The 25,959-nt window shown below is 39.0% G+C and overlaps 1 protein-coding gene across 2 annotated transcripts in view; it reads right to left on the reverse strand.

Moving 5' to 3' along the window:
* PDZRN4 (PDZ domain containing ring finger 4) overlaps positions 1 to 25,959 on the reverse strand; it is a 329,363-nt gene that overhangs the window by 49,689 nt on the left and 253,715 nt on the right. For both annotated transcript variants that reach the window (XM_016201131.2, XM_016201132.2), the window contains 2 exons: positions 13,560 to 13,816; positions 10,685 to 10,787 (listed from right to left, as the gene is read on the reverse strand). In XM_016201131.2, coding sequence (XP_016056617.2) covers positions 10,685 to 10,787; positions 13,560 to 13,816 — 360 coding nt within the window. The remainder of the gene's footprint in view (positions 1 to 10,684; positions 10,788 to 13,559; positions 13,817 to 25,959) is intronic.

Here is a 25,959-nt window from a genome sequence, read left to right on the forward strand (position 1 = left end):
ATTCAACAAGTAATGGCCAAATAAGAAATCAAAAGGGAAATAAAAATATTGCTTGAAACAACTGGAAACACAAAATGCCAAACCCCTTGGGATGCAGCCAAAGCAGTGCTAAGAGGGAAATTTGGGTAATAAAAGCCTATCTGAAGTAAAAAGAAAGATCTTAAATAAACAACCTAATTTTATGCCTCAAGGAACTAGAAAAAGAATAACAAACTAAGCCCCTAGTTATCAGAAGGAAGGAAATAACAGAAATAAGTGAAATAGAGACCAAAGTAACAATAAAAATGGCCAATGAAGTAAAAGATGACTTTTTGAAGACAAACAAAATTGACAAAACTTTACCAGATTAAGAAAAAAGGAGAAGACTCAAATAAATACAATCAAAAGTGAAAGAGAAAATATTATAAATGAGACCACAGAAATACAAAGCATCATAAGAAACTACTGTGAACAAATATACAACAAACCGGGTAACTTAGAAGACATGAATAAATTCCTGGAAACATACAACCTACCAAGATTAAATCATGAAGATATAAAAAATGTGGACAGAGGAATGCATAAGAAATTGGATCAGCAATAAAAAAATTCCCAACAAAGAAAGCCCAGGACCAGATGGTTCTACTGGTAAATTCTATGGAATATTTAAAGAAGAATTCATGCCAATCCTCAAATTCTTTCAAAAATTTGAAGAGAAGGCAATACTTCCAAACTCATTTTACAAGGCCAGTATTACTCCAATACCCAAAGTAGATAAAGACCAATATCCATGAAGAATATAGGTGCAAAATTTTTCAACAAAATACTAGTAAACTTAATTCAACAGCACATTAAAAGAATCTTACAGCATGATCCAGTGGGACTTATCTCTGAGATGCATGGGTGGTTCAACATATGCAAATCAATAAATTTGATGCACCATATTAATAGAATAAAAGATAAAAGTCATATGATCATCTCAATAGATGCAGAAAAAGCATCAGACAAAATTCAGCATCCTTCCATGATTAAAAACCCTCAACAAATTGGGCATAGGTGGAATGCACCTCAACATTATACAGGCCAAATATAAGAAGCCCACATTTCACATACTCAATGGTGAAAGATTGAAAGCTTCTCCTCTAAGATGAGGGACAAGACAAGGGTGCTTCCTCTTACCACTCTTGTTGCCAGAGCAATTAGGCAAAAAGAAGAAATAAAAGACATCCCAATCAGATAGGAAGAAGTAAAATTTTCTCTGTTTGCATATGGTATGATCTTTTATGTAGGAAATCCTGAGTATCCCACCAAAAACCAGTGTGAATTAATAAACAAATTCAGTAGAATTGCAGGAATAAAAATCAACATATGGTAATCAGTTGTGTTTCTCTACACTAACAACAAAATAGCTAAAAAAAGAAATAAAGAAAATAATCTTACAATAGTGTCAAAAACAATAAAATACTTAGAAGTAAATTTAACGAAGGAGGTGAAAAACATGTGCACTGAAAACTATAAGACTTAGATGAAAAAAATTGAAAAAGACACAAATAAATGGAAAGATATCCTGTGTTCATGGATCAGAAGAATTAATATTGTTACAATGTCCATATTATTCAAAGCCACATATAGATTTAATGTAATCTCTTTCAAAATTCAAATAGCATTTTTCACAGAAATAGAAAAGACACTCAAATTTATATGGAACCATAAAAGACCCCAAATGGCCAAAGCAATCTTGAGAAAGAAGCACAAAGCTGGAGGCATTTCTAATTGGCAAATATATATGAGCTAACTAGTTCTAAATGCTAAAGCTGAAGTCAGAGATAATATGAAGAGATGTACAACTTGCTACCAATTGGTACAATATGGTATACTAGATACTGACCAGTGTGTGGCCATATGGGTGTGTGTGCCCTTTTTATAAAAACCTATAAAACATGGTTGATAAGTTTGAACTGTTAAAACATTTGTAAAATTTTTAAGGATTTGCCTATTCATTTGTCTCATTTTAAGTTAGTACTGTGTGTCACCTAGATGATGACAAGCCATTCCAAACTGACATTGATATCCCCTTGAAGCTCACATGTGAAGATTCTGTGACTGAAGAGGTCAATGGTCCCTTCAAGAGACAAGAGTTAGAACTGGGACCAGACTCCGTTTGGTTCCTTTCACTGGATTATACTGCCTCTGGAAGAAACACGGAAATCCTCATCTGTAATTTACTTTTATTTTTTAAATGTTTTTTATTATTGATTTTAGACAGAGAGGAAGGCAGAGGGAGAGAGAGAGAAACATTAATGTGAGAGGGTAACATCCATCGGCTGCCTCCTGCACGCCCCCTACTGGGATGAAGCCTACAACCCGGGCATGTGCCCTGACTGGGAATTGAACCAGCGACTTCTCGGTGCATGGGATGAAGCTCAACAAATTGAGCCACACTGGCCAGGCATCTGTGATTTACTTTACATGGAAAAAACAGCTTTCCTTTCTTCGCCTCTATGAAAACAGTTTTTCAAAGCACAATGGAAGTCACTGGGAAAAAAGGATTTGAAATGCAAATGTCCACCTTAAACACAACCTTTCATAAACACCTTTCAGTAATGCCGGGCAATCATCTGAATGTGTGCCATGAGCATCTTCAAACAAAACTTGAATGTCAGCATCCTGATAAAATTCATATACACAGAGTAAGAAATCTTCTTTTTATATCTGGATTCCTAGTAAAATAAATGAGCCCATGGGTACACTGTTTAATAACCATCTTGGAAGGTTATATTTGCTTTTCATTGTTTTCTTAGGAAATAAAGTTTAGTGTTGTCATAATCAGTGAGGCGAAAGATAAATTTGCCTCATATTTGTTTTATGAAATTACACGACCAAATTAACAGCAATACTAATCTCATTTCTTCCAGTAAGAAATCTAAAAGAATTACAATAACTTCGATGACTATTTCCAACTTGGTGGCATTTTCTTTCTAGTGACTCCTTAAGGAGGACTTTTTAAAAAAACAGTAACTTAGGGAAATCAATCAATTTAATAAACATGTGTATTCAAATAAGTAAATTCTGAGTCATCTCTGCTTGGAATATTAGGGTTCTATAAAAAGGACTGCAAAATCTCAGCCTCGATGAAGGTTCAACAAGTATAAAAACTAGGACAACCATAAACTGTATTGTGCAGCTAGAGCATTTTTGAAAGTGAAAGAGGGTGCTATTCATAATTAAACTGAAACATCAGCCATACATGGAGATGGTTTAGGTAAACCAGGATGCATGTTTATCCTGACATGAACCGAACCCCAGTCATGTTTCACCTGTCAATTAGCAAGTCTGTTTGCTAGGGTTCTCCATGCACATCTCCCTGGTTAGAAAGGCAAAACATGCAAATTTTCTTCTTTTACAACCTGGCACATGTGCATGCTTAAATCCATTTATCCTAATGTCTAGGCTGTTAATTGAATTATTTTGAGAAAAAACAAAGACTTTCACACTTTATTTCAAATTTCTAGTTTCCATCACCTCTCTTTCCCTTTCCCTCCATTTAACCCTTTGTATTGGTTTTCAGGACACTTATAAGGACAGTAGCAACAATAGTCTGTTCGCTCATCGTGGAAATGCTGCTGAGCGCCCACCATCTGCCAGGCCCTGTGCTAGGCTCTCCTGGGGATAGATAATTAAAACTGGTTGTTTCTGTTAAGAAAGACAAACTATTTAGAAGAAAAAAGATAAGTCCATAAATTACTATAACCCAGGGAATCATGACACAAAAACATATTTATAGAATGTGGTATGGGTGTTCAGTGGTGGGAAAGAAATTTGAGAAAGGCATGTGAGGAGCAGAGAAGCCCGTAGGTAAAGGCACAGAGAAGAAAGGCACATGGCTTCCTCTGAGTGCTGCTGCACTGTGGCATTTCACCCTGAGATTCCTGGAAAAGCAGGGTGTGGCAGAGTACAAAGGATCTTCAATGCCAGGCAGAGAATTTTAGATTTCATTCAAGGAATCGTCATAAGGGGTGGTGAACAGGGAGAGATCCAATGAGAAGCGCCCTGGAGGAAGACTGGTCTGACTGTGGTGAGGGGGTTGAACTGCAGAGACTATGGAGTGCCTGGCCGGGGGAGGCCAAGAAATAGCCTAGAAGTAGAGCAGTGTTCTAGACAGGGGAGATGCAGTGGTGATACGTAGGAGAAGCATGCCTCGGAGGGTCTGGAAATATAAGCCTGCATATATGACAACTGACTGGCTTGGCCTCCACGATTAAGATTTTAATCTGACATAATAGAGAAAATGGTGGTGTCACTAATCGACATTTAGATGAGTCAACTCCACATTGACTGTGAACACCATCTTATCTTAAACGTTCAAGTAATAAAAATATTTTCACACTTCATCTAGATCAGTTCTCAATTCAATAAATTTTCCGAAAGAATGAAACTTAGGAAGGTGATTTTTTAAATGGATGATTTTATTGCCCCAGTAGTAAGTGGTATAAAATTGTTTTAGATATTTCATTAATTATTCTGAAATGTGACTAGCAAGTAGAAGAAAAGGGACTGGTAAAATACAGAGCATTTAGTGAATTAAAAAATGCTGAATTCTACACTTTCATACTCTATGCACTATTTTCTCTTTCTCTAGTATCCAACACAATGTAAGGATAATATATGGGCTCTTTAGGAGTTATGTTTCATATATGTCTTCCAAATATATGCCTTCCATCATTGATTTTCAAACTCCTTGGTATATTTCCTTCTCTGAATACCCAGAGATCATCAGTGAGAATTGGCTACCTGGAGAGGCACTCAGTTCCCCATTCATGGTAGTGGTACATAAATTTGCTGAATGATCCCTTGGTGAAGGAATTAGAAAGGGATCCAGGGTGGATCAGAGAACACATCAAATTCATACCCCATATAAGATACCGTGATTCTATAAAATAATCACAAAGATGAATTTTCACAGAGAACATTTAAGTTCTAGTTCTTTACTTATCTCTCTCAAAGATGAATTTTCGTGGAGACCATTTACATTCTAGTTTCTTACTTATCTCTCCCTGGTTCCCCCCCATTTTGGCCCTTTCCTTCGAAGTGTTTAACTGAAATAAGTATGGTACTAGAATTAGAACCCCTGTCAAAAAGAACGAATATCTGTTAGAAAGGGAATATCTGTTGTAACTGCGTGGTGGTCCCAGTTCCTCTCCAATTCCCTTGTATGAAAAGGAGGAAAGATAGGAAAGATACTGCAATACCAAGAAGACGGTCCATGCAGACAGCAAGGGGATTCTTGATTCATTTATTCATCAAACATTAGCGCCCATTGTGAAACAGGCGATGCGATGCAATGATGAACAAGGCAGCTAGGCCTCTGCCCTCACACCTAGAACAGAGCCACAAAGCTCGACACGTGCACGCCACGAAGCTTTGGCTTCACATATCCTGAAGCTGCTCCAACAGATACGACTGAAATCTCATGAATGCTTATCCTCTAGTTAATTTTTTGAATGAACATGTCCTTGATTCATAATTTTCTTTTTCTTAACTAGCCAAGAGAGAGATTATATACTTCAATTCTTACAAATATTCTGCTCATATTAGCAGGGATCCGGCTAAATTTTGCAAAAGGACACTTCTCAGCATAGCACAAGGGTTTACTTAAGCTCGCATCAGAGCTGCCAAGAGGAAGCTAATTAATACGCTAAATGTTCTTTCCTATTTATAGACACTGGCCGATGTTTGGTTTTCAGTTAACCTGCACACAGAACTCTGACATATACTTGTCCTTCTCTCCTTCCCACCTTTAATACCTCTTCAAGCAAAGTGCTAAATTCCTTCTCATTTAGATGGCAGGGCCCACAGAAGAGGAACTCAAGTACTTAATTTAGGCTGTTGATTATGTTTTCTCCAGCCTGACCTCAGAGAGAGCAGAAAAAATGATTTCAAGTAGCATTTTTAAGTGATGAAAATGTGCAGACTCAGAAACATTGCTTAAATTATTTGCTTGTCTTTACTAAGTATGTTTCATACTACTGGAATATTGCGCTGATTAGTTCTTTGACTCGCCTCTATCAGCACTGACTTTTGAGAGTTAAAGGCAAATATTGCAAAAAATTCAATGTCTCACGCTCAGGCAGTAGCGAACATATCTTTATTAGGACTTGGATGAAAGAGCGCTATATTTCTCAAAGCTTTTCCCTTTAAATTATTTCTGGTAGAGGTAGGATGTGAGATCTGCCTCTGACTTGCTGAGGGCTATTTGTGATTTATTTCAACCTTTAGTTGGCTCTAGAAAAAAAAAAAATGAACAAAGTTGAAAATAAAGAAGAGGAGACGTTTAATCCTTGGTGGTATTTTGGTGGCTTGGAACATCCTGACTCCTATTGAAGGGTGCATTGTTTAAATTTAAAAATATTTTTATTTTTTTCTCTCAAAAATAATATTAAAACCCTTTATCATTTTTAATTAGAGAACAAGCACCATCATATTTTAAAGAGAACAGATTTCAAGCTGTGAGTCTTTTAATGCTTGCTGGTCCTCTGAGACTTCTCTGAAGCACCATGGGGAAATTTTAAATCCAGACAAATAATTTCCTTAGGTAAAGTGGTGATAGGCTATGGTGAGATATGGGGGTCATTAAAATGTTACAGAGGTCCATAGCATACTGCAGTCCCCATAACATTTACACACTGACTACAATACCTCCAAAGAAATGTTTGCTGTCCACCATGGTTCTGAAGGGGGCTGTTATGGTCTATCAATGCAGCAATCTGCATGTTAAAAAGTCCCCAAATATGTATTTACAAGACAGATCTGTTTTGGTCTATTGGGTTAATAATCCAAGCACTAAAAGTCCCTAAATATATATTCACAAGACAGACAGATCAGCTCTGGTTCACCGAGCCAATGGTAAGTAGGCCTTTAAAAAGGACCTAGACAGATAGTTGCATAGTTTGCCTTTTAGCAAGTTCAGAAATGCAGTTCTGCACAATTTCTGTCTTCTAAAGAGTGGATTTACCATGCTAGTTTCAGCGGATGGCAGAAGCTGTGTTTCACTCTGTCCTGTGAGATTTTACTTTTAAAAAGTCAGGAGAAAAACCACCACAGTATGAAGTATATTAAAGCTATGAGGCAAGTAATGAAACGGACATTTGGGCAAAGCCCTGCGGGCCGGGGGGTGCTGTCCTTCAGACGGCCTCAGCGCCTCCTCCATCGCCGTTCAGGCCCAATCCGGTTCCCCCTTGCACCCGGCTGCAGCCTCGGCTTCCTCCCTGTCAGTCTCATCCCAGCAGCCGGAGGGATCTGGCTAGGGCTTCACAACATGGTCCTGACCTTTCTTCTCCAGCAAGTTCGCATCTCGTAGTGAAAGCCAAGGTTCCTCAAGAGATGCCCCTGCTCACTGACTTCCCCTCCTACCGGGCATGCTCCTGCTTCAGGCCCTGTGTACCTCCCTCTGTCTGGAAAGTTTCTCGCAGATGCCCACATGGCTGGCTCTCTCGCGGCCTTTGGGACTTGCAGGAGAGAGCCTTTCCTGACCACGTGTATAAGACAGCAGCGCCCCATCCCAACACCATGCATGTCCCCCGTCACCCATGCTTGCTGCTCTCCCGAAGCACAGGCTCCAGAGGGCCTGTCTGAGCATTTGCCAGGCATCACACCGATGCCGGCATCCAACATACGACGCGGTCACTTACTTGATTCTTGTCCATCTATCTCCCTAAAGGTTAAGCTAAACTAGGGCAGGGCCTTCATCAATCCCAAACTTGGATAAGAACCTGGCATCTTTTCTTTTTTTTAATATATTTTATTGATTTCAGAGGGAGGAAGGGAGAGGGAGAGAGAGATAGAAACATCAATGATGAGAATTGTCACTGATCGGCTGCCTCTTGCACGCCCCCAACTGGGGATCGAGCCTTCAACCCTGGCTTGTGCCCTGACCAGGAATCGAACCTGGATCCTCTGGATCCCAGGTTGATGCTTAACCACTGAGCCACGCCTGGCCGGGCAGGATCTGGCATCTTTAAGTGCTCGTTAAATATTTTGGTGCAAATGAATGAAGGCAGATGGAAAGGAGTCTTCTAATTCCCCAACTGCCTGCTAATGAGGTTGAGGAGGAATGAGTTTCTTTTGGAGATGAAGTCCTTTCTTTGGCTGTTACACCTCGGTTTCCTGTAATATTGTTTATGTGGCACAAAACCGGTCCTTTCTGAAGGTGATCATCTACTGCATCCCCACAGGCTTAGGACGGAGCTCCTGGAGGAGCTGGGGTGATCTCAGCTGGTTACAGAAACACAGTCTGCCTCTAAGTGCAATAGCGCATAAAGACGGGATTAGCACTTCTAAATCTCCCCCGAGTAATGTGGTGGCCACAGTCAGGTCTGCTGATAGCAGTGGACGGACTAGATTTCACAGTCTAATCTGACGCAGCCATGAGGGATGGTGTGTGCATCGCTGCCGCATAACTGTAACAGGCTGGGGAGTACTGAGTAGAACCATCATTCCCCCCTAAACTTGGCAACTTATCCTTGGGGTATTTCCCTATGTCTCCACCCGCCCCATGAGCCATGCATGATGTTCTCAAATGCATCCTCTCTCCTGACTGATGCCTGTCACAATAACTTCTTTCTTATTTAAATTTCACAGGAACAGTCTTTATTTCAATCACTCAAAAAGGTGCCTTTGGCAAGGGAATCACAACTGACAGCAAATTAATGACTAAAATGCTGTGATTAGTTGAGATTACAGGCTACAGAGGACTTGTCTGAGCATTTACCAGTCATCACATTGATGCTGGCATCTATCAGTGATTCATATGGGTCCAAAAAGAGGATGTTCCCTGGCAGGGTGGCTCAGTTGGTTGGAGCTTCGTCTTATACACCAAAAGTTTTTGGGTTTGATCCCCGGTCTGGGCACATATAGGAGGCAACTGATCGATGTTTCTCTCTAACATGGATGTGTGTCCTTCTGGTTCTTCTCTCTCTAAAATCAATGAACATATCCTCAAGTGAGGGTAAACCAAAAAAACCCCAAAACAAACCCAGAGGACGTGGTTCAATGACAGTATCCATATAGAAATGAAAGAAAATCTGTATGTAATATTCAATGATATGCTGATTAATTAAAAATACTTTTTAAAATATAGGTTGATTTCAGAGAGAGGAAGGGAGAGGGAGAGATAGAAACATCAATGATGAGAGAGTCACTGATCGGCTGCCTCCTGCACGCCCCCGACTGGGGATCAAGCGGCAACCCAGAATCCAACCTCAATCTCCTGGGTCCTAGGTGGATGCTCAACTGCTGAGCCATGCCGGCCGGGCTTGAAAGGGTTTTTTTACTGTTAACCTGATTGGCCTAAGCAAGTCTCTCTCCCAAGTCCTTCCCGCAGCACACAGATTTATTTTAATAAAACTTTAAGGGACAAACTAAATGAAAGCTGAAGGTAATTCTAGTTCCTAAATCCAAAGTATTCTGTAACTGAAAGAAAAACATTATTTAATTTTGAATTATTGGGGTAAGTGACTCAATTTTGTAATTTATTTTGCATAAGTAGACAAAACTTAATGGGTATTTCAGTGCATACCAGGACTTGAGTGGATTTATTTTATTTATAAAATAAAACTTTTCCATCAACTTAACGGAGAGGAGGGGATAAAACTTAACATGAACAATAACAACAGCGAAACTGTCTACTCAGATACTGCGTATCACTGTCCATCCTTCCAGATGCTGCCTGGAAAGCAATACTGATTTCTGTAATCCCCAGAAATGACTTTTGCAGGGGGAGGATTTCAAATAAACGTCTATTTGCTTTAGGTGAGCTTCGCTGAATCGGCTTTATTTGATTTTAGATCCTCCTGAGGGAAGAGATTTCAGGATTTCCTGGTTGTAAAGTGGAAAAGAACATTTTGCTGAACTTGTATGACATCATCTACAGCATTAAAAGGGCAGGTAATCATGGGTCCTCTGCCTGTTTACCAAAGCTGCTTTACCTCCTCAATCTATTTTATTTCCAAATGTCAGAGGAGTCGGAAACCGTGCCAAGATTTACAGACTGCAGAAGCAGAGGAAATATTAGGATAAATCCTTTAACTTTTGTGAAAGCTCTTAAATAATTAATAGATGGGCTTTTGGAATTGTTACGCATCACAGCATAGATACTCTAACATATACCTTGTGAAGGCTAAACACAGTTCAATAGCGAAGGGCTTGAAGGCACCTCTCTTTCTAGAAGTCAGTGAAACTGCTCTTTCGAGTGCACACTTGAGTAGCAAATAAAGAGAATATTTAATTTGTGAAGGGAAATGTAACTAATATAATAAAATTTAGTTTATGATTTAAAACTAAAATACTATACAGTGAATAAAATAGTAAGCACCATCTTGGTTTTTAGTACAATTTCTTTGCCAAACTGTACTTGGAAATTCTCTTATATTACAGAAAAAAGAAAAAATGTAGCTTCTATAATATTATTTATCAAGAGCAACAAGAAATGTGAGCAAATTATTCTTATGCTTACATTATAAAAATGTTTTCCCATAGACCTCAAATACTAGAATTGAATAGCTAAAACTAAAAAATATTTAAAAGATCTTACTCCAGGTACACACTAGATAAAACCTTTCTCACAGCAATACATTTTTTTTCTTTTTTATGCAAAATGCCTCAACTGTACCTTCGGGAAGAAACGTGAAGCGTGTGAAAACGAGCTTACCTCGTACTCGAAGTCCTCTGTCCTGTCTGCGGCAGCGGGCAAGCTGGAGAGGTACTCGTTGTCCTCGTAAAACTCATGCTCCATCGGGGGAAGAGAGTGGCAGCTATGGGGAATGCAGTAACACGACAGGGATGGATCAAGAGGGCTGTTTTCAAGATTAAAACGGATTTTAGAATTTCACATGCATTTTCTCTGCTTTGCCATGAGGCCTATACTGATCTTGCCTCTAAATGAACTACATACAGCTCAGGATACGCCATTGCTTTTCTTTCTCCACCTACATGAGGTCCATCAGTTTGATTTTCTGAAAGAACTGAGACAGGGGCCCAGGCTCATGCGAGGTCTGCGGCAGGCCACGGTGCTTTACTGCTCCTCTCCGGCCCTGCTACCGTTCCACCAAATGGGACTCGTGCCACACATGGGCGTGTGGCATTTGAGACCACAGTCTACCCACAGGCGGGTATTTGGTAACAAAGGACTATCAGTTTCATAATACACAGCCCCAAACTGGTTTTTGACATCTGTTCTCAAAGCATGTGTCTTTTGGATTGTAAAACGTACTCACATTGGCACCATTCCTTAACACCTCGCCCCTCTTTCTCCCTCATGACCCACATTTCCCCTTCTTCAGAAAAGGGCACATGGGCAAATATTCAGTAGCACTCACGGTGATACCTCACTAGAAAGCCTTGTGCAGAAGGTGTATGTAAGCCACAGGGTTCCATAATCCCTGCAGAAAATTCTTGGGAACAGACAGAGCTGATTAAGTAAAAGAAATGAGGGGGACCAAGGCACTGAACATGACTTTTATATATCCTTTAACTTTTGGGTAATGTTTTAAGTAATTGCTAGAAATGCTTTCCAATTATATGCTATGATAGATAATATATATGACACCATATAACGGCTAAGCATAGTTTAACAGCAAAGGGCACGAGGTCATCTTCATTTCCAAAAGTCAATGAAAAAACCGAAGTGCAATTAGCCAAGTTCACTGCAGGTGAGACCTCCAAGCCCTGACAGTGTGGACATTCTTGAAAAACTGGAGTTAGTAGCATAAATTAGTTTTCTCATCATTAGTTGAAATATGAGAGAGAACCCTCTTGGCGCCTTCACATAGTGTAAAATATGCCACCAGCCTCTTCTCACTACTGTCAGTTCCATAGAGGGTTAGGCAACGTGGGCCCAAACGACAAAAGCAGTACATGCAGCACCTCGCTTGCTGGTCTAACAGGTAAACGCTCTTTGCTTAAACTGGACTGGCTCTGCAAAGCCCACTGGGCTGGTAAAATGTCAGAGCTTGCTGTTTGGGGCACCTGATGTGTCTCCCTTGTCCTTCAGTTAGTAAGAAGGGAGCCCTGCCAGGAGGAACACCTTACTCATTCCATAAACATTTACTGCATGTCTACCAGATGCCAGGCCCTGTGCCAAGCACTAGAGATGTGTTAGTGCACAAAATCCAATTCTTGCCCTATGAATTGGATAAAGTAGCAAAGTGGGAATTTAAAAATAGTGCGATAATTAAGGGGAAAATGCAGAAGCCGTGAGAGCACGTGGTGGGAATGTACCTCCTGCAGCCCTAGGAAGTTTGCTAGAAGAGGCTATACCTAAGAAAGTATTGATTGAAAGGCTACTCTGTATCAGGTCATGCTAATGAATATTAAATATTTGTGTACTTGTATATTGTTTATCTTACCCTCGAGAATGTAAGCTCTAGGAGATAGTGACTTTATTTTTGTCCCCACTGTTATGGCCTGTACCAAGTTCTAGTGCCTGACATAAGTGGTTATTTAATAAGTAATGGCTGAATGAGTAAAGTCCTAAGCAAGACAGACAGAGCCCCTGCCCTCCTGAAACTGGAGGTTTCAAGGAGTGGTTTCCAGAATGTGACCACTCATTACAATGCCCTAGGGAGACTTTTGAAACATTCTGATGCCTGGGTTTCATTCTACAAGATTCTTATTTAATTGGCCTGTGGTGGGATTTGGGCAATGAACTGATATTTCTTTTCAAAGTTCCCAGTACACATGTGACCCACTGAAATAGACACCAAAGCCACTAAAGGGTGGGGCAGAGGCGTGATCAGATCTGTGTCTTACAAAGTGGAGAATGGGTCAGCAGGAAATAAAAATTCTGTCTAAAGAGGCTATTGCTCTTATTAATCAAACTCTCAATAATGTTTGAGTATTTGCTTAAAAGATCATAGAACAAATGTATGGGGCAAAACATACTTCTAAGGTTGTACAAGTAGAATTATTTGAATATCTCTGCGTTTACATTAGGTAAAAAATGGGAAGAAATATCTCTTTAATAGTTCCTTATTTCATAGTTCTATACTTATTTTCTGACAGCCAACACCTTTTGTTTATGTCTCAATATCTTGGGTAATTGCTTTCTTTGGAGAATTATACTTTAATTAAATCAATTTCCTGGCTTCTCCTTTAAAGAAGAGAAAAGCAAAATAGAGGAAGAGAGGCGACCCACAGTGGAGAATATCGTGCCAACATGCCACTTCTGTGTCAGTCTTAATAAGGTTCTTGGCAGCTTTGGTGAGAAAAGCCATTTCCCTGACCAGTGCTCATGAGGAGCAGGAGGCTTTTGATGACTGGAAGGAGGAAGATGAACTACTCAGAGCCAGAATTTTTCACTGCACCTCAGCGAGTGATTCCTGAGGAGAAGGGACCATGCTGGTCAGGGGAAGTAGCTAGCAGGGATAGCCGAGAGCTAATTGGATGTAGACACAGTGGAGACATTTTCCAAACAGAACTGAGCACCTGTCTCCATAATTGTCAACTTGCTAGTGGGACTGATTCTTTCTAACACCTCGTGATGAATGAAAACAAACAGGGCTTTGGAGGAAGTGACAGAAAAATACCTGTCTGAGAGCAGGAATGGACAGATGTCTGGCACTGGAGGCGTAGGTGGCCTGAGTTTGGCCAGGGCCATGATGTGTTCAAAGGTAATGTCCGTCTGAGTGCTGGCGTTCATGAGCTGCACTTCTGGGGCCGGGCCATAGATGGGTTTGCTGAGTGGCGTTCGCCTTAGCACCTGAACCACAATGGGCTCCTTGGCATTTCGGAAAGCTTCCACCGCCTCTTCATGGGTGGCCTTTGAGAGATCCTTCCCATTGACCTGTGAAAATAAGAGGACATTGCTCATCTCAGAGGGAAGAGCAGACAGGCTGCCATGAGAGGTTCAAAGAAGGCAGGGAGGGGATGTTTAAACCAGCTCTGCTATAAATTTTGTAAAGGAATATTTCATCAGACATTGACATTTATTAAACTCTTTGCCAACAGGAGAAAGTGAAGGAGATAAGGAAAACAATTACTTCTGGTATCTTAGGGAAGTACACCATCAGAAAATGTTCACTGAAACCTTCAGATAGGTAGGGATGTTAAGTATACATTTTTGAAAATGATTTATCAATCTCTTGGAGGGATTTTCAATATTTAACCAAAGTCTTCCTGTCCTAAAATGTATTTTTTTAAAAGATATTGACAAATTTCTTTTCATGGTCATTATGTCTTTATTCAAGACCATATTTTATCCAAGATCATATACATTTTATCCTAAATGCTTTATAGTCAAAGTGTGGTCTGTGGACCAGTAGCAGGAGTACCACCTAAGAGATTATTAGACCTCCTGGATCAGAAATGGCATTTTAAAAGGATCCCAGCTGATTTATATGAGATGCACATGAAAGGAACACTGCTCTAAAACACCTGAGTGAGAATACTGTGTCCCTTTGGACCCACCCTTACCTGTTTTAATTTATACCAATTGATGACATTCCAAGGTAGCCCTGGACACAGCAGGGAAAGAGGTGGCCTTTGCCTTTGCCTCCATCTCTGCTTTTCAGCAGGTCCAACTATTGGCATTTGGGAGAGAAATATTATTCTTTTTGTGAGACTCTCTCATGCCTGCTTATTAAGGGCCATTATGCCCCCAGCCTTTGTGGCACCCAAATACCCATACATTTTTCTGAACACCTTCTTGAGGGGTGGTACAGGCTGCTCTCAAATAGTTGTCAATTAATTTCCCTGAAATGGGTCCTGCTAACACAGTCTCTTAGTGCAAGCTGTGTTTTATTAAAGGACTATGGAATCCTGAAATAGCTGCACAACTCCCATCCCAAATGAATCAACAATGTTGGCTTTTGCATATAGGAGAAGACACTTGGGAGCACAATACTGTACCCTTGAAATTATACCATTTCTAGACAACTAAGACACATGCCTATTGGTGAGGCTCTGTTGACAGTTATGCACCAGGAAATCCTTAGAGGTCCCTGGAAAGAAGCAAAGGGAATCACTGGGTTGCAATCGTAGAGCAATTGCTGACATTCAAATGAACACATTCTCTCTCCCTGAGTAGACAAAGAATATGTATGTGCTCAGAGCAAATGTGGGGCATTTTGGGGTAAATGATACAATGCCAGGTAGAAATTATCACGTCATGTAGAGACAGGCTTAATGACCTGGAGGAGCTAATTTACTCAATGGGCCCTAAAAGAGTTAATGTGCCTTCAAAAATGGAGCAATTGAGTTTCCTCACCAGCAAAATATGTCCCAGTACAGTTCTTGGATCACTAGTAAGAAATTTCAGTTGGCGATCTGAGTGGGTATCTACTAGTGTGCACACACTCACCAATCTGTACATTCCCTCTGGTACTTTTCTCCATGGACTACGCTTGAAAATAATCACCGAATTTTCACTGGCAAAACCTTGGAATGTCTTGATGACTCTGGGTATATAGGAGTATGTAAACACAGGACAGCTACAGACATACTCATCCATTCCTTGAGCTATCATCGATGACAGGCACTCTGGGCTGAGGCCACCACTGTCTTCCCTGAGGACATGTTGTCAGCAGATGATAAGAGAAGTTCCAGATGGAAAAGTACAACCTAGAAGCTAGCCTCTTGTGTTTAGTGTTGTTATTCTCTATGTTTCATATTGTGGTCAGTACTTACAAATTCCAAGGTTATAGAAATGGATCCAGTGGTAGATAAGATTGCTCCGTCAATACAGAAGAATTGCCCACTTCCTGGTCCCTTCTATTTAGTGAATATCTGCTCCGGCAAAGTATCATACCCTTCCCTCTCTGAAGACAACTCTTGCTCACTTTATCTACTATTTAAAACCTACTGAAACTATGTCAATAGGTTGCCTTTTCCTATAAGCTTTGCATTTGGAGTAACTCCTAACAGCGGCAGAGTGAAAGACGGCAGTGCCCTTTCAAAGGGAACTTCAAGCAATATCTGAGGGTAAAGGAAAAAATAACTTGTGGCCAGGGTTTTCTTCCAGTGACACATGAAATCCTACTAATGCATATTGTGTGCCATTAAGTAGTGAACAGACAAATGCCATTATTCCATTTCTTCTTCAAGGTGGCCATGTACTTTGCCTACATGTTAACCCAGTCTTGGTATTCCTTTATTTTCAATTTGTTTTAGTGATCTGCAAAGCAAGAATAATTTCTAAAAAGTGAGTTCCTTACTGATAATGATTATTTTATGTTCCTATGAGCTAAGTAGGATCGCTTCTGCAAAATCCAGACATGTATAAAATTTCTGCAGAAACAAAAATTACTGAAGAGTATTTTAGGCTGTGAGATCATTAGTTCTTATTGTAATGGTTAGTATATGCTGACCATATTAGCCTTCATGCTGCAAGATCAACAGCTATTGACCCTAAGACCTCTATATTCATTCATTTATGATCATGGCATTTATATGCAAATTTTATTTTGGGTTTTAAGGACAATCAAATACAATCATAAAAAGGAACAGTCAATGTAATCTCAAATATCTCACTTTCTCATCAGGGAATGCTCTTTTCTTCCAGTTATCATGTAGCTGACCTCTATTTTCATAAGCTATTTAATATCTCTCAAAGTAAAGAAGTCTATGACCTTTAAAGACTTTGCTACCTCACGTGATTCCTTAGAAAATGTAAGCACTGATAATACAAAACACTCTTTTTTTTTCTTTCACTTCACTTGAAGTTCATCAACATACTGTTAGCCTACCAAAAGGTCACCATTTTATAAATTATGCCTTTCACAAAAGAAAAAAGAGTAGCTTAATTGGGATTTTCTGGCAGTGGCTTTGCTCAGTTATCATTAGTTACAGCTAGGGAGATGAATAACATTGAAAGAATATCTAAGATTTTAATCCTATAGAAAAATTTTATAGTAAATTCACAAGTAAGTTAATAGCAAAACTTCATTTTTTCCAAATGGTGAGATCCTAAGCCAACAAGAAGGTATTCGGTATTTCATGGTGCCATATATTCCTTTCCCATCATGTTCTCTCACTCCCTCCTTCCCTTGCTTCCTCACTCTCTTTAACCCTCCCTCCCTTACTCTCTGTCTCAATCTTAAATATGGTTTTGTATGGATGATATATGCTTTTTATGTGTTTGTGAAATGAGACTGGGGATGGGGAAACCCTCTATTAAAGGTGAGCCCTGTAATATAGGTAGTCAAAGGTGTAGATCCAAACTCTTCCAGGTGCTCAGTGAAATGAGGGGAGCTCTTCTGCTAGAAGAGTCCAGAGAAGCTGACTTTAGGAGGGAAAACTGGAAGAAGAGGGTTGGGAGGAAAATTGGTGAGAGGAGATGAAAGGTAATTTGAAGATTAAAAAAGAAATAGCCATGTATTATAAGTTTTGACTCTGAAGTTTATGTGCAGAAGGGTTCCACGAAGGCTGTTAAATGGAATGGGTGAGAGGTTAGAGGATCACAATAAACATGAGGAGTATATGAGAGAATTCCTTGTATTACTATAACATCTGGCATTTTGATGACTATGGCCAAACTGATTGGGTTCTGCTACCAAGCAACAAGAGTATAACTGAGAAGGCTCTGGTGATTGATATCTGATAAGAAGCTAAGGACCCCAGAGTGGGACGGCTGCACTCTGAGATGGTGATTAAGCCACCTGACTTCAGAGAAATAAAAAACCAGACAAGTTATGCATAAAGAGATAATTAGAATTGGCAGTACCATACACAAGGGAAGGAAATACCAATGATAGAGATTCTAGGATAAATAGAGGCATGTGGTTGTTCTCATAAAAAAGTATAATTGGGATTGAAAACCAGTGGAAAGACAGTGCTATCATCACAGTGTAAGGTATATAAATGTTGAGTCATTATATTGTACACTTGAAACTAATGTAACATTATCTACCAGCTATATTTAAATAAAATATATATAAAAATAAAAAGAGAAGCCTTAATCATATAAATTTTGAAGCAGTTATAAGACATTCAGATAAACTCACGGATGATTGGTGAAGAAAAAAAATAACATCATGTGAAACCATTTTCTGAGGTCTTCCTCTCACCTCTGAACTTACCAGCTCAGTTAAGCTGAAAACATATACATGTTTTTATAGATATGAAAAAATAAGTGTCTCATTTCTAAAAAGTTACTATTTTCCATTATATTAATAGGGATAAGTGGATAGGAGAAAAGTAGGCACTTTTGAGCAATCAATGCAAAAGGGTGAATACGTTTGCTGTGGCAGATGGACTAATTAATCCATAAGCAACTTGTGAATGTTAAGTGATGAATACAGCTTTTCTTATGTAAAGCATATCACAGTAATGTTTGATGAAGCTTCTTTTTAATGAACAATCCACCCTTTTGGATAAATTGCAAAATCTGGGCCACTCGTCAACAGTCTCCCCAGAGTGGCTGGTGGCCTCAGTTTGAATACGAGCTGTTCTACTTGGATTATTCCTCCAAATCCAGACACGTGCGAAGTTTTTTTGAGTACCAGAAAACAAACAGGCTTTCTCTTCCCCTTTGAAGTGCAAACAAGGGCATGAATAACCCAGTCACCCTGGTGTGTTGCCATTTCTGGAGGCAGCTGTTTGGGAATGAGAAGGATTTCCAAATCTCTGCGCCTCTCCTGAGAAATAGGGGCTTTTAAGCACCTAGGCCTTTCACAGGAGAGCACGTGCAAGAATGCTCAATAGAAGAAGGGCAGACACCAAGGATCACGTACAATTGATAGAGCTCAGTTTCAAACTGGGAGTAAGGAGAAAGCCCTTGAATATCGTTTTAATGGTTACAAAATTTATACATTCACTCACCCATTCATTCATTCATTCATGTTCACCTTTATTGATGTATAGTTGACAAATAAAATTATAAGTTATTTAAAGTGTGCAGCTCATGGTGATTTGATATATGTATATATTATGAAAGAAATCCCATTATCTAGTTAATGAACACTTGCATACCTCACATATTTACCTTTTTTTGTGTGTGGAGAAACATTTAAGTTTTACTCTCTTAACAAATTTCAATTATATAATACAGTGTCATTGACTACAGTCAGCGTGCTTTACATGACATCCTCAGACCTGCGTATTGTTAATCTGGTTGGCCGTGACACTTTACAAACTCTCCCACCTTAACAGTTATTTAACTGTGGAATTAATTTTGATTAAAGTCCCTTTTGAATGCTGATCAGATTTTCTATATGACAATTAAGGAGGTGTTGTAAAAACATGGCCTCATAATATTTTATAGAAGGAGGAAGCTATTTAAATTGCTACTAAAATGTTTGGTATAAAATGATTTGAACCCTATATTTATTAAAATACTTGTCCTATACAACCTCTAAATCAGTTTTAAGGAATTTCAGCACATTTTTTCCTAAACATTGATGTGCTTAATTCTGTGTGGACATCTGTTACATAAATTGAGCATAGCACAATGTAAAAAGTATTTAAAGTAAAAAAACCTCACAGAATAGGAATTGTGCAAAATTATTTGAAGAAAACATGGTTAGAGATTGACTAAAATTAATTTTGACCTTCAAAATTGTGTTCAATGAACAAAACTATCATGGGTAGGTTTGTGATCATCACACAATTTTATTTTTAAAATATGTTTTTATTGATTTCAGAGAGAGGAAGGGAGAAGGGGAGAGAGAAACAGTAATGATGAGAGAGAGTCCTTAATCGGCTGCCTCCTGCAAGCTCCCTACCAGGGACAGAGCCCGAAACCCAGGCATGTGCCCTGACTGGGAATCGAACCCTGACCACCTGGTCCACAGGTGGTCAACCACTCAACCACTGAGTCACGTTGGTTGGGCCATCAAGTAATTTTAGAAAGTAAGAACATAAGAAATGTTAGGAAGTGGCAGATTGCATTAAACCAAAAGCTTGTGAAGTCCAATGTTCTGCTTTTGACAGTGCTACTCCTGGATTTTTGGAAGAAAGTATGGTAAACATCACATGTGAGATAATGACCAGAATTACCCAAAAGTGATCCTGGGGCTCTTTCTGGTTTGTGTGGACTTGGAGAGACCCGTAGCTTCATTTTCCTGGAGTGTGGGGGTGTTGTAGCTCCCCTTGAGCTCCAGATTCCCCAGATGCCAGCCAGCTAGCTTTCCCAGACAAATGGAAATAACTGACTTCTGAACCTCGGCTAGTCTTTTCCCTTACTGGCAATGTTTCCATAAAGAGACAGAGCAACAGCAGCGGGATGTGATCCCTCCCCTGGAATACAGACCCACTGCCTTTCTAACAGTTTCAGGCCCACTGCATGACTGTTGCTGACTCCTAACTTGTACGTTTCCCCAATAAAGGCTGTTCCCTAACCTATTAACTTGTGACCTTGTGGGATTTGCTCTTATTAACCATGTGTGACATAATACACATTTGCAACTTAAAGAATTGAATATATTAAAAATGCTTATATATGCAACAGTAATGAGTTGAAGACTCCCAGCAACCCAATGAGATATTTAGACAGCTTATTATTACAGTTAATTAATGGACTGTGACACTGAGGTCACTATAGTAGGACAGTATGCTGCTTCGTCTCTTTCACAGGACACTCTGATGACATGTGTAGGATACCCAAATGCAAGCAAGACTTACCTTCAACTTTTCTCTCTCTCTTTTTCAAATTATAAGAGAAACTTTATTCAGAAAGTTACAAAGGTAAGAAAAGTGACCCAGCTGGGCTGTGTAGGCTCAGGAAACAAGTTCAGAGGCAGAAGACGGGTCCTTGGGGTTTAGAAGAGAGAAAGGCCAAGGTAAGAGTCTGGGGTAAGAAGAGGGGGAAGGAAAAGGCAGGGCCGTGCTCCTGGGAGGGAGATGAGCTCAACTGTTCTTATTAAGATGTTTTAGACCCATTGTTTGTAAATTCATCAAAACTGTTCTTGAACCAATTTATAATTTTGGTTATGGCAAATCTTGGGGCTGTACCCTTCATGATTACTTTTTTCCCCTATTATCTTCTCTTTTTCTTATTTTTGTATCCCTTCTTTTGTATTTTCTGTTTCTTTTCTTCTTTCCACTGCCACACTTCTCAGCTTTCCCACTGGGGATTTAACAAATCCGAGAAATGTTTATTTATATAAATTATTTCTGTTATTAAGGGGCAGGTTATGATATGTTGATTCTTACTGAAGGAAATACATTAAAATTTACACAACATAGTTTCCTTTACCTCTTTATAAATAAATTTATTTCCCCTCACGTTTCTAAGAGAAATGGGAATTTCTCCTCTTTGGCTCATGAGCTGGTGGTTCCTGGTTTGTCTCCCAGATCTACCCAGCTCTGTGCCCTGGGTGCTGACCACTGTATCCTGCTTTATGTCTTTTGTTTCGTTCAGCCAATGGTAAGAGAGCTGATATTCTGCACCTTTACCCAGCCCCTTGTCCCACCTGGATTTCAGGATGCCAGCTCTTACTAGGTTCACACCCCTCTCTTCCCTGCCTCTTTCTGTTCTATGGGTAGCAAGGCTGTCTCTTTCCATTACTGTCCCTACATTTTTCCTTTTAACTCTGTTCACACCTCTCTAAGTTGTTCTGTCATTAAACTGTCTTTAATTAACCCCCATGAGTATATCTTCCATTTCCTTCTGGGACCCTACCTGATACAATTAGACATGAAACACCTCTGATTTAAAAGATAACAAAAAATATGATAAAAGCCAAAAGTTACCATCTTTACAAATTAACTTTATAAATTAGTTGCATCAAAAATACAATTTCCAGTTTCTCGAATTTAGCAAAAGTCACAGATTTTTAAGGAAGAAATAAAATATAACTTTTATTGAGATCATATAACAAATTTGAAGTATTCAGATATTTGATGTGCAGATATTTTGAAGGCTACCCCTCAATTTGCCTTTGTCTAGTGTTTCTTCTAGATTAGATTCAGGTTATGTATTTTTGGTAGGAATCCTTAGAAGTAGTATTGTGTCTTTCTCAGTCTTTCCTATGAAAAAGCTAGTAATATAAATTTGTTCATTATGAGAGAGAGAGAGGAAATTAGAGAGAAAATAAGAGAATGAGAATGAATAAAAGCAAATGTAAAATGTTAATGTTATAATTTGGGGAATCTAAATGAATGATATTTGAGAATTCTTTGTACTATTTCTGCAATTTTTGAAACTGTCACAATAAAATGTTTCAAATTATTGTTATATTTGTTGTTAGCTAAGAAGAGATTTGTGTCATAATGATTTAGAGTTAATAATAATTACAAAGATTTGACAGAGAGCTTCCTCATAGTGTGCTTCTGTATTTGCATATCTCTAGATAATAAAATTTCTACTCTGCACTGTTGTCTTCCTTTCTCATTTGTGGGACCCACACACACATCCCTACAGCAAAAAACACAGAGATTGGTATCACCAACTTTATCATTGTCATAACAATTCATCTTCTGAATACCACCTGAAATCCTGTTCTCCTCCAAGCTGAGCTATTTAAAAAGATAGATGGCTGCCTTCTGGCTAATTGTGGGAGTTCTTTCATTACTATAAAGAGACTTTTTATATCTCGAGTGACTCTATGAGCAGTGAATAATGACTTGAAGTCTTTGGAGAGAGTCCACTGATAAAATGGTAGGATAACAACTACTTACTGACCTTTTACTTCCTAAGATAATACTGAGCTGATGTAGCTGATTATTAATAAGCCTATCCATTGAGTTTTGACATATCCGATCCAAGTATGTTAAACTTAATGAGAAATTCTCAGGGAGACAAAATTTTCTGTACCAGGCCTAAGGGTGTAATGACATAAAACCTAGGTAGGGCAAACACTGTTAAAATAAATGCAAATTGTTTCAATGGGAAGAAACTTCATTGTAATACCGCAACCCAGATTTTCTTTAAAAAAATTACTATAAACAGTGTTAGTAACTGAGGACTTGGACAGAGCTATTCATCTTTCATATCCACGGAACAAAAGGAAATGTGCTCTTAGCCCCTGGACAGGGTCTCTTAGTCCCATTTTTGTTACAAGCACCTATATGAATACCAAGAACATAACCTTGGGTCTTAGCCACACTAGCATAGTGCCAAGGAAGTGCTAAAAATGACTACCTGTTAATGGAAGGAATCAAAATTTTCCACATAGTTGCTAATAGGAGACTGAGATGTTGAATTATTTGTAAAGGCATCTGTCATAACAACATCAAAGATGCTGAGGACATGTTCCCCAGAGGTTGGCTGTACCCCATCTATAAGAGTGATCTCATGCACACTATGCAGAAATACTTCTGCGCAAAAGACATGAAATGATAGGAAACTGTTTTATTTGGTACTGTAGTTTAAGGGCCCAAAAAAGTGTGTCACATACCTGACAATAAATATGTTAAATAAATTTTCATATATTTATCTATTAAGATCCACATTAAAATAAATGCAATTGGACTTCTCATTGCAGTTATCTGTGTTTACATGCCAACTGTGTTCCTTTCACTGCTCAGCTCCACTTTGTCACCCAGCTCTCCCTCTTATTCCTTTTTCTTACATATATTGTGTAAGTGATTGGAGTGGCACGCAAAGGCATCAAGTGCTGGGCCTGTAAGCCCTCCCTCTCCCTCCGCCATTCAATGTTTTGGTATGAAAGAACATGGATGTGGGGCTCATCTAGAACTGGGATCTCAACTCAGTTCTCAATATTAGCTGTGTGACTTTAAGTAAGTTATTCAAACTCTCTGAGCCTCAGTGTCTTCATCCGGAAAAGATAACACCAACTCACAGTTGTGAATTGTGTCACATAAATAACACAACTAAGGTAGCTAACAGAGTTCTGTAATTTTTAACCTATGTTTCCTTCTTTCCTTCCCTCCCTTCCTGGGGAACTCTCAGTGACAGAGACTAGACAATCCTCTGGGGACACAAGTTAATACCTGTTTTCACAGTGCTGGTGGTGACAATGACAATATCAGTTAACACTGAGCGAGCTTTTACAAAGTGCCAGGAGCTGAGCAAAGCCTTGGCTTATATCATCTCAATCACACTCAAGAACAATCATGTGAGGTGAGAATTTGATCCCCCTTTGAAAGTTGGAGGCTGAGGATCAGGAGGTGTAACAGGTTGAATAAGGGAAGGCATCTGCTCTCAGGGTCCTCTAGGGAAAAACAACTCATACATCTATCATTGTAAGCAAACTTACAAACAGCTGAAAGTGAGGTACCAAAAGTGTCCTGTGGGAGCTCAAAGGGCTAACTATGCCTAGGAGTATTGTGATTTGACTCCAAGATGTGACATCTCAGGTAGGTCTTAAAAGATGAAGAGTTTCATAAGGTGTAAAGATGGAAGAAAGGAAAAGAACCCAGGTAAAGTCTCACAACAGCAAGTCTTTAGTTAACCACTGAGAGATCTGGTGTACAGAGTACAGAGGGCTTTGGGTAAGCATTGGGCTAAGAGGCTGGAAATGAGGCTTTGATACAGATTCCAATGTCTTCAATGGGCCATGGTAAGGTATTTGCTTTAATTAATACTGTTCATCTGAAAAGTAGCATGATCTCATTTATGCTTTGGGAAGATAACTCTGAAGGCTGTGGTGAGAAGAAGCTGAATGGAAGCAGGAAAACCCTTTAGGAAGTTACTAGGGAAAAAATGGTCAATGCCTGGATCAAGACAGAGAGAGCAGTTGGTCCAATTGCAGGAGGATGGGGAGGGTTGTAAGATGGTATTCTGATGCTCTCATTCATATGTATTCCAATGGGACCTATCAGGCAGGAAGATTTTCTACAACAGCCTAACCTCAGTTTCTATTCCAATGAATTAAATCCATACTATACAGAAATACAAGATGTAGAAGTTGAATTTTACATATAAATTATAAAGGCATTCTAAGTAGATATTGCCCATCCCCTGTAGGTTTATATTTTCAGTGATGATTTTAGAAATCAAAAACTACTTCTTTCAATATTCTGAAACTCTGCCTTTCTGGTTAGCAACCATCTAGCCAAGTGAGCTTTTATCTCACCATAAAAGCACACACGCTCTCTCCCTCTTTTTCCCTCTTTCTCTCTCTCTTTTGCACACACATACACACACAAAACACACTGACTTATAAACTCTTTTATACATTCTATGGTCCTCCACCTGAATCATTTATAGCTTTGTGTGGAATATAAACTTAGAAAGTTATTTTACCCAACTGAAAACATAGTAGTTCTAGAACATGAAGATTAACACAAGAAAGTAGAACTTGCATAATATATCACTCTCTTTCAATACCAGTATCTCTAACCTGGTACCTAGAAGATGAAAGGTAATTCATACCAGTTTGAAAGGACAGGACAAAATCTGAACAAACAGCCATCACCCTAGGAGATGTAGGAGGTTTAAATAATTTTAACAATCAATTCTGCCTTCTGAATTCATTCTGACACTTGTTGAGCTCAGTGGATGACATGAAACTAGTAAAAAGGCCAACACCTCGGGATTATTCACAAGTTTTTACATCTGCGATTAAAACCACTTGAATTTGTGCCCATAATCTTTTTAATACCATGCTTCCAACTTACTCAAATTCATAGGTTTTGAAAAAAATTTTTATTCTATATTTATAAACAAATAGACTGATACCTAACTCAAAAGATGAATTTAATGCATTTAAATTAGCTAGCTATTGGCACTATTTTATTGCAAATAGTTGAAATTTGCCCCAGTAATTTCATTGACTTGATTGTCTCTAAGTGCACCTTGAAATGTACTATAAAGATAATAATAAAATGTGTTGAGCCTTTACTATGTGCCATATACTCTACCCAGTACTCTCTGCTACGAGAGGTGCAGAAATTATCATACTCGCCTACATATAAAAAAAAAACCTGCATCTTAACAGCTTAGCAACTTGTTCAAGATCACACAGCTACTAAGTGGGAAAAACCCCAAGATCTTTCTACAAATTCCTATTAATTCTTTTCTAAACTTTAATAGGCGTTTCAACATAGAAACTCAAAAATTGGACAAGAGATTGGTGGTAAGTTTAT

Source organism: Miniopterus natalensis, chromosome 2 (assembly GCF_054644295.1).
Source record: "Miniopterus natalensis isolate mMinNat1 chromosome 2, mMinNat1.hap1, whole genome shotgun sequence".
Lineage (NCBI taxonomy): Eukaryota > Metazoa > Chordata > Mammalia > Chiroptera > Miniopteridae > Miniopterus > Miniopterus natalensis.